This window comes from Rhincodon typus, chromosome 15 (genome assembly GCF_021869965.1).
Source record: "Rhincodon typus isolate 14 chromosome 15, sRhiTyp1.1, whole genome shotgun sequence".
Lineage (NCBI taxonomy): Eukaryota > Metazoa > Chordata > Chondrichthyes > Orectolobiformes > Rhincodontidae > Rhincodon > Rhincodon typus.
This window is the reverse complement of record NC_063346.1, coordinates 26,747,735-26,759,858: the sequence shown is the minus strand read 5'-3', so window position 1 is coordinate 26,759,858 and position 12,124 is coordinate 26,747,735. Positions and strand designations below refer to the sequence as shown.

Here is a 12,124-nt window from a genome sequence, read left to right as displayed (position 1 = left end):
TAATGTTAGCTGTTGTTAGTTTGGAATTCTGGTGTTTGAGTTAGTAACTAGTGATTTTTTTTGTGTGCCTGTTGTTAATAATTAAATTATAAGTAATTCTGTAGCAAGGTTGATTTCTTTTAAAAAAAACAATTTTTGAAGTAATTCTGTAGCAAGGTTGATTTCTTTTAAAAAAAACAATTTTTGAAGCCGGGCTTTTGGGTGAATGGGTTTTGCACTTTAATAATGGACATTTGTTCATTTAGGTTTTGTGAACTGGCATAGTAAATAAGGTTGTTAGAAAGTTCTGGAATTTTTTTTTAAATCTTATGGGAAATACCCATAGCTGAGAGAGACAGACTTTTAGATTCATTTTTGACTTTAACTGTGCACTCCTATAATGTCCTTGGAACAGGATATCTGTGTAGAAAAATGCTCCTGGGATGGGAAGGATGTATGAGTCCATTAATAAGGATGAGATTGCGGAGTACTTGGAAGTGCACGGTAAAATGGCTGAGTCAGACCTTTGACAAGGTGCCACACAGGAGACTGCCAAAAAAGATGAGAGACAGCCCATAGTGTTAAGGGCAAGGCACTGGCATGGTTAGAGGATTAGCTGACTGGAAGAAAGCAGAGAGCAGGCATAAAGGGGACTTATTCAGGATAGCTGATGACACATAGAGTTTCGCAGGGGTTTGTGCTGGGACCACAATTATTCAGTTCATACATTAAAGGTCTGGATGAAAGAACTGACAGCATTGTTGCTAAGTTTCTAGATGACACAAAGGTAAGTGGAGGGGCAGGTAATGCTGAGGAAGCAAGGAATCTGTGGAAGGACTAGGACAGGCTAGCAGAGTGGGCAAAGTAGTGGCAGATGAATTACAATTTGGTAGGAAGAACGGGGGCACAGACTACTTTCTAATCTAAATTTTCAGGAATCTGAAGCACAAAAGGATTTATGAGTCCTAGTTCAGGATTCTGTTATGGGTAACATGCAGGTTCAGTTGGCAGTTAGGAAGGCAAATGCAATGTTAGCATTCATTTCAAGAGGGCTACAAAACCAAGAGCAGAAATGTACTGCTGAGGCAGTATAAGGCTCTGGTCAGTCCACATTTGGAATATCGTGAGCAGTCTTGAGCCCCATGTCTAGGAAAGAACGTGCTGGTCTTGAAGGGAGTGCAGAGGAGGTTTACAAGAATGATCCTGGGGATGAAGGGCTTGTCATATGAGGAGTGGTTGATGATTCTGGTTCTGTACTTGATGGACTTTAAAAGGATGAGAGGGGATCTGATTGAAACTTACAGAATACTTAGAGGCCTGGATAGAGTGGACATGGAAAAGATGTTTCCATTTGTAAGAGACACTAGGACCCGAGGACACAGCCTCAGAGTGAAGCAATGACCCTTTAGAACTGAGATGAGGAGGAACTTCTTCATTTAGACGGTGGTTAATCTGTGGAGCTCATTATTGTGGAGGCCAAGTTATTGAGTGTATTTGAGACAGAGACAGATACGTTCTTGATTAGTAAGAGGATCAAGGTTTATGTGAAAAAGGAGGAGAATAGGACTGAGAAACATATCAGCCATGATCAAATGGCAGAGCAAATTCGAGGGCTAAATGGCCTAATTCTGCTCGTAAATGTTATGATCTTATAGTCAATTAGGTTACTTTGAGTGAGGAATTAATGTTGAGATAAAACCCCAAAGAGATTGCCTTAAACTGAATTCTTAAGCAGATGTGTCACAGCACCAGGAAGAAAGTATCATAGTTCCAGTCTAAACATTGAGGCCACAAGCAACTGAAACCTACTGACATGTTATTTACAGAGATGTTTGTGTGAGAATAGTATGAGTGGGGCTTTAGGTACTGTACTGATGGTGTTTTGGGTAGTATACAAATGACGTTTTGTTTCTTTTCAAATTTTAAAGGAGTGCTTTGAGATTGATGGGATTATATTTTAAATGTGTCTTCAACAATCTTTGAATTTGTATTATAAGCAGATAGTGTGGATTATTCTATTTTATTTTACTGTTTTGTAAACCAAAATATTTTATTGATATAGCAAAATCTGTAGCATTACGTGCTCACATTTCAGTGAGAAACCACTTCAGTAAAACCAAAACAAACCAAAATATGATCAATCCTGTCCGAGATCTGACTTGTCCAATGATAACATCAGCTGAGATCATACCATGCTACATGAAAATTCAGCAACGCAAAGCAAAAGTCTTGTTTTGATGCTCAGCACTTAATGATCATGGTTTTGAAAGTACATCGCAGACAATCTGCTCGACTGCTTGTGTGGAGATTTTGCAGTGATGATGTAAGAATGGTCACTCCCCACTTAGTATACATGTCTTGAAATAGTTTGCCAGTAACTGCAGTCTGTTGTCAGACACTATCCACATAAACCTCATAAACTGAAAATAACAATCAAAATGTCAATTCTGTTGCTAAATTGTCAGCCAGTGGGAAATTGGAGAAGTAATCCACCACAAGAATGCAAGTGCGCTGCACACATTGTGAACATATCTGTTGCTACTTTTGCCTAAAGAGTGTGCAATGTGTGATGTAGCAGCTCCCTCTGAGGTTGGGATTGATGTGTTTGGGATGCCTCATGTTCATTCAAATGTAGTTGAATACCCAGATTCATTACTGGGCCAGTTCACAGATTCATGTCCTAACTGTCTTGAGCATTCAAGTGCCACATGTCCTTGGTATAACATAGACTTGATAGCTTGGCATAATGCATTTGCCATTTGGACTAGTTTGCCTTGAAGGTGATTTATTATGATATACCAAGTTTATCTCTGTACGGCCAAAATGAGCAAATGTTCTCAGGTACTTCTTTAATAATGTCAGCTCATCCTTAGATAACAAGCCTTTGCAATTCTTAACGTTGCTCACCTTTGGCAGATACTGATTGTAACTGTTCACACTGGCTCTGGTCCAAGTGTAACAGATCGACCCTGAGAACATCTTCAACTTCATGTGGTCTGTTTTGCCACAACAGGTATGGCTGGAATCCAATGATTTAGCACTATACCGGACTATTAGAATCTACCAAGCCAAAGGTTTCAGGAAGCCAAGATGAGCTAGAGTGCTGTACTGCATTGTGATTCTGCCATTGCATGGAACTCGTGATCCATTAGACACCGCAAAATAATCTCTCAAAGACTGTGCCAGGAAGTGCTAGTTGATGAGCCACATGTATTTCAGGATGCATAGTGGTAATATATCAGCACTAGCTCCTCTGCCAATTTTAGCTTTTAATGTTTTCATGTGTACCAACCTGTCTTTTCAGGATATATGTTGCTAATAGTTATATAAGCCTCTGATCACATTATACCATTGATATGGCATGTGAGGTTAACATCACGGAAAGCTTGGTCATTTCTGACAACTGTCCTTTGCTTGGCTGACTCTGAACATCATAAATGTGCTTGCATTCATGCACCTTCTTAACATTTTCTTTGCAGCCAGTATTGTGGTTTTATACCATTTTGTTGGTCATCCATGATTTGTTTTGCAGCCTGGCTTGGCCTTTCAAACCAGAGTTCTTGCATCACCATGTATACCCAATGCCCCTTGGTTGTGCAGTACATGCTTTACAGATACCGAGAAAAGATGGGTAGCTTTTGGGTCAGTGTAATCAACTACATCTGTTGAAGACTTTGTTGATCATAGTTATCGTGTTGGCTGCCCTCAAAACATTTAAGTGTTGTTGGTCTGTCACGATGGCTTTATACTTTGGTGTATCTTCAAGTAATGAGTCAATGGCATGGTGTTTTTTGCCTTGCTCAAAGATTCTTCCAAAAGACTTTGATCGGTGTGGAAGTGATCAGCTGGTCAATGAGCATTTCTGAGAGCTCCTCTTCAGAAAAGTCACACTAGTGCCTTTGCTGCAGCATCTTTTGACAAACCAGTCAATAGAATCTTGGGGTTGCTGTCTGTACGGCAAGAGTTGGAGTCTGTTAATGCTGAGAACATGCCAGCCATTTTCTGGATCATTCTGACCATCCATCAATAAACCAGACATGTTAATCCTGCAGATACCCTCCTTCCTGAAGGCAACCAATGTTTTTGGAAATCATTTATTGGTATCTATTGCTTGATCTGTAAAATAAAACTGTGTACATTGTATGCACAGCTGTCTTTTGGTAAAACAATCACTGAATGCCTAGCCCATTAATAACTGCTTTCCCTATGTTTTTCTTTGGAGTTTTTTTTAATAAAAAGTACAGTGCAATGTTTGTTTGTATTGTTTTTACTAGTTTTGCATTCTCTGATTTTTATTGTTCAGTTTTTTAATCTGGACTATTCTGTTATTTTTGTTGTTGCTGCCCCTTTACTGGTCTTGGTCCCTTTAAGAAAGTTTGTTTGAGGACCAGATGTTTGTCGGTTTAAAAAAATTATGGTCTTTGAATTGTACGTTTCCGCTGCACCAAGGAAGGTAATGTTGTCTCCCTTTTTTTTCATTTTGGTGTCAATTTGAAGAAAGAAAATGTTAGAACTGAATGAGGTCTAAACAGAGGTAATCCTTAGCGTCTAAGACCACTTTTCTGGACTTTTCTAGCTACGTTTTCTCTCTGTAGCTATGTTGAGAGGTCTGTTCCACTGCAATATTTTTAAAAATTTGAACTGCAGGCATTTGGGGCTTTTCTTTTTTTAAGACAGAAGATACAGAATTGACCAGCAGATAACTTTGGCTTTGGCTTTGGCTTTGATTGTATTGTGACTTCAGCAATTTTTATTTTTAATTAAGACAATCCCATAATGTTCTGTATTTTGAAAAGCACTTTAATTTTAATAGAAAAAAACTTCTGCCTTCTTGCTCTTCAATATATATCTGCGGCTCTAGATGGCCACTGCACTCTTAGAAACTGATGCTGCTGATTGTCTGAATTCTTTGACATCCAGAGTTGTTGTCGAGTTGATCTTCAGCTAGGTTTCCAAATATCTACTATTGAGATCTTAAAGTCCTTTCTTTATGGCCAGCCACCTCTGCTAGCCATTATGTGTTTTTTGCCTCTAGTGTGGCAATTTTACCTGATACAGCAATGCTTATGTCTTCACTTGTAATATGATACTAGGCATCAACAATGTGATATTGAAGGTGCCAATAGACATTATTATAGATTTCTCATATGCACAACTATTACATTGATGGGCACATCTATGTTTCTGGGCTAATACTATGCTATTAGGTTACAGCAGAAGAGCATGTTTTAGTAGCATGCTATGCTTCTAGTCTTAAGATGGCACTTGCGACCTTTATAGTATCAGGTCACATGCTATGATACAGTGACAATCTCATAAACATGTCTCTTAATGGTTAGTGACATACTGACCATGAGACACAACATAATATCTCTTTCCCACCTCAAACTGCTTTATGGGCTGAAACAGAAGGAAAATATTTTAATATTCAGCATTATATACAGGAAAATTGCCGGGCCATAACCTCAACTGAGGAATACAATTACTTTGGGAAAAGATTGTAAGTAATTTGAAAAAAAAAGTAAAGTGCTTGATCCTAGAATGGCAAGAATTAGCATTCTATTGTTCTAGCTGACTAACAAATGGGAACTCCATGACTCAATTAAAAACAAACTACAGGTTTACTCCAACACAGCTGGTCATAGCCTCCATCACATAATTGCAACAGGGAACTTGACTTATTGCACAAAGCAGGAAAGAACACTGAATACCTTTGAGTGCTATTGTTTGGCACAAATCCTACCGACATGAGACTGTAAACAAAACATTGCCAAATCACATAAGGAGATATTAAAATGAGAAGAGGCACATTTTAAGGGCCATTTCCAAAGGAGGAGAGAGCAATAGAGAGAGAGACAGAGAGGAGAGGGAGAGACAGAGACACACAGACAGAAAGGCTCAGGGGAGAATTCTAGAATTTTGAGGCACTACAGCTGAAAAAGGGTGTCCAATGGTGTAACTATTAAAATCAGGATTGTGCAAAAGCTGGGACTTTTTTAAATTCATTGTTGGCTAAGTCTGAATTTATTGCTTATCCATAATTGCCCAGAGGGCAGCCAACATCAACCACATTGCTGAGAGTCTGGAATTAAATGTAGGCCAGACCAGGTAAGAACAACAAATGTCCTCCCCTGAAGTGCATTAGTGGACCACGTGGCTTTTCACAACAATCAACACTGATTATATGACCACCATAATATCTCTTCCAAATATTTATTGAAATCAAATTTCATCATCTGCTACGGTGTGACCTGAACCCATCTGGCACCATCTGTGGAGAGAAATCAAAGTTAAAATTTTGGGTCGAGTGACCCTTCCTCAGAATATTAGCCTGGACTTCTGGATTGCTAGTCCAGTGGCATTACCACTATGACATTACCACCACCTCCTAGAGGAATGCAGAAATTTCACTGAGTTCCTGGTTGGAGAGAATGGCAGGGCTTTGGCTCAGAGTGTCAGCAAACATTCTCCTTTCACAGAAGGTGATATTTAAAAGCTGAATAAAGAAAATTGTTCAGAACATTAAAAAAATAGTAAAAGTTGACAATTCCTTTGGATTTATTATTCTATGAAGTACTTGCTCTGAATTTCCCTGATTCACATGATCTCAAACCAGTTTCTTGAATTATGCAGCAATTACATACACATCCAGATGGAACACTGCAGCAAAATACAGACATTGCTGCAATCAAACCATTACTGCAGAGATGAAGTAAAGGACCAATGTGACAAAGGCTGGCGCAAGTTGTGCACTGAAAGCCTTCCTGAATCTAAGGTGTTTGACAAGTTAAATGGGGGAGCTGCTACATGACTCTCTCTGTCCAATTGGAGTTGATTTTAATATCCAATTCTAATGGACAAAAGATCATGGAAGAACGACAGGGGAGTATTTCAGCTAGTAAGGATGGAGGTCTGCAATCATAAGAGAAAATCCTAACTATTTTGAGGCTACCATTCAGCTCAGTTTTACTACAAGCTGCAAATATAAAATTCAACCATGTAACATTAGCCTCATGGATTTTCGGCACAGGACAGAACTAAAATATTATCTATTTTAGAGCAGTCACATTGCAGCACAGTCATAGGAATTCACAAAACATCATGGTTTAATACCATTTACCTTGTTTTCTCCCATTGCTTTCCGCATTTGCTCAAAAGTTGTATAAAACTCTCCAATATAATCATGTTTTCCACGAGTGTCATAATCCCAGACTAAACACTGGAAACAAGCAGAACATTATATACATACTTTAAGGTGCTGTATTGGATGCATTTCTGCTCATTTATCTCTACACTTTAAATGGTGACAGAGAAATGAAGTGGTGGGACAAAAATAGAAATTGCTGGAAAAGCTCAGAAGGTCTGGCAGCATCTGTGGAGAGAAATCAGAGTTAACGTTTCAGATCCAGTGACCCTTCCTCAGAACTAATGATAGCTAGGAAAATGTTGGTTTATGTGCAAAAGATAGAGTTGGGGAAGGGAGTAATGAATAAATGATAGGTGGAGATAGAGCCCAAAGTGAGAGAAGTGCATTTGGACAAAGGAGTGGATAATGATCTGGCTAGGAGGGTGGATAGCTATTAATGGGGACTGTTAGTGGCTAACAATGGGTTGTGTGTAATAGTGGACTATGTGATACCAAGGCCAGGTGTGTGGCGGTTGGGGTAAGGACATGGGAGAGCTCACCCTAAGGTTATTGAACTTGATATTGAGTCCAGAAGACAGCAGAGTCCCCAAGTGGAATATGAGGTGCTGTTTTTCCAGCTTGCGCCGAGCTTCGCTGGAACACTGCACCAAGCCTGAGACAGATATAACACAGAGTGGAGCTGGAGGAACACAGCAGGTCAGGCAGCATCAGAGGAGCAGGAAAGTTGACATTTTGGGTTGGGACCTCTTGCTGTCTCAGAGACAGACGTTGGCCAGGGAACAGACTGGTTTGTTGAAGCGGCAGGCAACTGGAAGTTTACGGTCTTTTCTGTGAACTGAACACAAGTGTTCTGTGAAGTGGTCAGCCAGTGTATGCTTTGTTTCCCCAGTGTAGAGGAGACCACGTTGTCAGCAGTGAATGCAGTGGACTAGATTGTGTGAAGTGCAGGTAAAGTGCTGCTTCGCCTGGAAGGTGTGTTTGGGCCCTTGGATACTGAGGAGGAAGGAGGTAAATGGGCAGGTGTTATACCTTCTACAGTTGCAGCAGAAGGTGTCATAAGGCTGTAGGGGACGCATTGGGAGTGAAGGAAGAGTGATACAGGGAGTCCTGGAGGGAATGGTCCCTGCTCCTCTGGATGCGGAGGCTGGTGGGATAGTAGGTAAAGACAAGGGGGATCCTATCGCTGTTGCAGGAAGGAAAAGAGGGGATGAGGGCCGAAGCATGGGAGATGGGTTGGACCCAGCTGAGGGCCCTGTCAACAACAGAGCTGGGGAATCCTCAATTGAGGAAGAAGGCGGACATTTCGGAGGCTCCCTTGTCAAAGTTGGCATCATCGGAACACATGTGACAAAGAAGTGGTGAGACCTTTAGCTGGGGACTAGTAGTTTTCACCACATTGTTAATGCTATTCATGAACAAGACTCCAATGAATACTAGAAAATATACTGTTAACATTCAACATATGAATCCGTGATTGAACTGAAGGGAATTGAGAACATCCAAAATAACTTCAATGATTAGACGGGCAATGGCATAGCTGACGTATTACAATGCAGATAAAGGGAACAAGTGATAACACAGTGCTAACACATTTCTGAAGAAGGGTCCTGACCCGAAACGTCAGCTTTCCTGCTCCTCTGATGCTGCCAGGCCTGCTGTGTTCTTCCAGCTCCACAGTGTGTTATCTCTGATTCCAGCATTGGCAGTTCTTGCTATCTCAAAGGGAACAAGTGAGCCTGGGCGCATGAAATATAAAATCTACAGACTTGGCATGGAGAATGTACTGCTGGTTAACTTAGGTTTCTATTTACTGCTGATTGCACAAATAATATTAAATCTAGTATACTCAAGGATTGCACCACACCGTACTAAGGAGGCAGAGAAATTATTGCATGCAGCACGAGTTTTCCCTACTCATCTGCCAAAGTTACAGCATCAATCGCAATAATCCTGAAGAAATGATGAACTTCATGAAACTGATTTTCTGTATTACCCTGAGGTCTGAACTCTGGTTATTTGCCATCAAAGAAATTGTTGAAAAAGAAATGTCCTTTTATAAACAGCAATGGGGGTCAATCCACTACTATTGATCAAAAATATATGGAAATGCAAGAGAAAAGTTCTATGCAAATTTACTTGAAAATTTAGACATGCCAGGACAAAGCTACAAACACAACAAAACTGCTCCTATCATCCCTTCCTATGTTTTACTTGAACATATGAATAATAAAGATACAGTCACTGCAGTCCCAGAGGACAATACGGCCACTCTCTCATTAGAGCAAGATGCCTGGCGGTGGTTTAACCTGAGATTCACCAAATCTCAGGCAAGGGGAAAGGTTGAGAAGGTGGCAGCGTCATGGTAATCACAGTTGGTACAGGAATTGAACCCATGCTATTGGTAAATCTCGACACTGAAAACCAGCCATTCAGCTAACTGATCACAATGTACAGTATATGCACAGTTAACACCCAAGAATTTATAATATTTTATTGCACTGTTTGATATTTCAAGGTTTTCACTTTGAGATGTTTCATTCTAGTTTGAGTATTTTTCGGTATTTTCTTTTTTTGCTTTTGTCCTTGTCTTCAGTTGTTCTTTTATTTCTTTCATGTTTTGTTGAATTCAAGGAGTTACTTGTAGAAATATCAGAATTTATTAGTAAGGAAATGCCACAGATGTTACCTATATGTAAATTTTCAGAATGTGTTTGATAAAGTGCTGCACAAAAAGTATGTTGGTAAATTTAAGGTATTTATTATTAAAGGTATACTGGTTTGATAGGAGGTTATTTAAAGGACAGAACACAGTGATTTATCAATATTTTCAGATTGGACAGGTGCTAACAATGCTGTTCCCCTAGGGTTGCAATTGATATCATTGCTTCTTTCAGAATGATTATATGATCAGAGTTCAAGTAAAGAGAGAACAATTTCAAAATTTACAGATCATCCTAAACTAGGGAACAGATTTTAATGTCAAGAGGACTGTAGATGTCTTCAGAGGGCCGATCAATATCAGATGATACTTGATGCGGAGAAATGGGTAGTAACATATTTTGGGAGGACAATATGGACTTTGGATGACAAGAATCAACGTATAACACAAGTAGGTGGAATGACAAATCTAATGTGGGTTAAAAGCCAAAACAGCGAACAAATTAACAGAATTAGCTGCTTGACTGGCTGGCAAAAGGGAAGTGTGACCAGGGGATGAGAGATTTCTTCCCTGACATAAGCAAGTGGATTACTGGGATTCAGCAGAGGAATCACAGCCCAGGGAGATGATGGAATGCCTGATATCGGGAATGTCCACAGCACAGTAGGCCTGGTTCTGGGTCCTCACCCCGATTATGAGGAACTAAATTAAAAGTATCATTAGATTATACTGTTAGACTTCTTCTGATTGCTGTTTGTGACAGATTTGTCCGTGGAAGCCGTTACTATCCCCCCATTAAGCTTCAGGGCTGAATGGCAGATCAGTCCCTAAGGTTGTCAATGAAGCAAAGTCTGCGTTTTTATGGAGGACCTATTGGATTGGGACAAGCACCTTTGCCACTTACAATTAAAGATTGCAGGCAGATAGATCAAGTGGGAAAAGAGCTCTGAGTATACTACATTGTTAAACAAAGTGGAAGCTTAACTAGTATCCAATTAAGACTTAGCTGTTTTATCTGGCTGGGTAAAAATCAGCATGACACAGGTGACAGCTGTTCTATTTAATTAATATAGAACAAAGGAAATCTGTGAATTTACACATATGCTCATCACTCAGAAATTCAGTTTGTCAAGTTCTCAGGTACAATTACAATCTGAAAATACTAATGATCAAAGAAAACTATTTTGATTCAAAGAGACAGAAGAAATACAGAACAGATCTGACTCTACTTAGGAGATCCATTTCACTGAATATTTTGCTTCAAAAATGCCAAGAAATACTGAAAAGAATTAAAAGAAATAATACTAATCATTGTTGAACCATCACTGATACGAATTAAAGCAATAATATTGGTAATCAGCAATCATTGCCTAAAACAAATTGAAGCAATTAAAAATCTAAAACAAACACAAACCGTATAACATTTCCTCAACTTTGGTTTAAGTAGACAGTTAGATTAATGCTTGCAAAGAAGTAAGGAACAAAATATCACAAAAATGACATTTGTTAATTGATAGAACTGTAATTCCCAAACTGACAAACAGGAGTGTTTCATTAGGGAGGTGAAGAAGTAGGAAAAGGAAATGTCATGTGGAAGTCACAGAAATTTTGTACGTTCTAAAGAAATTAACTTATCATCAAGCATAGACATAGCTTGTGAACAAAGATAGATTTAAAGTTAAAAATAAAATGCAATTTGTATCAAATCTCAGCATTAGCTGTGCCCATTGATGATGCTTGGCTATAGTACATTCAAATTATTCATCTTGCTATAGATTTTTAGCTTGTCACTAATTTCAACGGGCAATAATTTAGTGTGGCACAGTGGTAACACTGCTGTCTCACACTGCTAGGGACCCAGGTTCGATTTCAGCCTTGGTTGTCTGTGTGGAGTTTGCACATTCTCCCCGTGTCTACATGGGTTTCCACTGAGTGCTCCAGTTTTCTCCCGTACAGGTTAGGTGGATTGGCCATGCTAACTTGTCCAGGGATGTGCACGCTGGGTGGGTTAGACATGGTTAATGCAAAGAGTTATTGCTGGAATAGGGTGGTGGGCTAGTTGAGATGCTCTTCAGAAGGGTGGTGCAGATTTGATGGGTAGAATGGCCTCCATTTGCACTGTAGAGATTCTATGATAATAGCAAAATAGCAGGCTTTTAAAAAATGAGCCAATCTTGAACATTAACTTTACATTTGAGCAAGAAGTTGAAAATCTGGTTCAAAATGTTACAACCTACTATCGATCCTGACTCAATCTTTTAGAATGCCAAAGAGAGAAACACATGTCAAGGAACCGATTAGCTTCAACTGAACTTTTGTCCACATAAAGGTTACAAAGT

The 12,124-nt window shown here is 39.5% G+C and overlaps 1 protein-coding gene across 1 annotated transcript in view; it reads right to left on the bottom strand.

Annotated features, from left to right (window-relative positions):
- Positions 1-12,124, bottom strand: part of cpne7 (copine VII) — a 127,430-nt gene that overhangs the window by 49,174 nt on the left and 66,132 nt on the right. Inside the window, exon 8 of the mRNA XM_048605655.1 lies at positions 7,100-7,198. Within this exon, the coding sequence (XP_048461612.1) occupies positions 7,100-7,198 (99 nt within the window). The remainder of the gene's footprint in view (positions 1-7,099; positions 7,199-12,124) is intronic.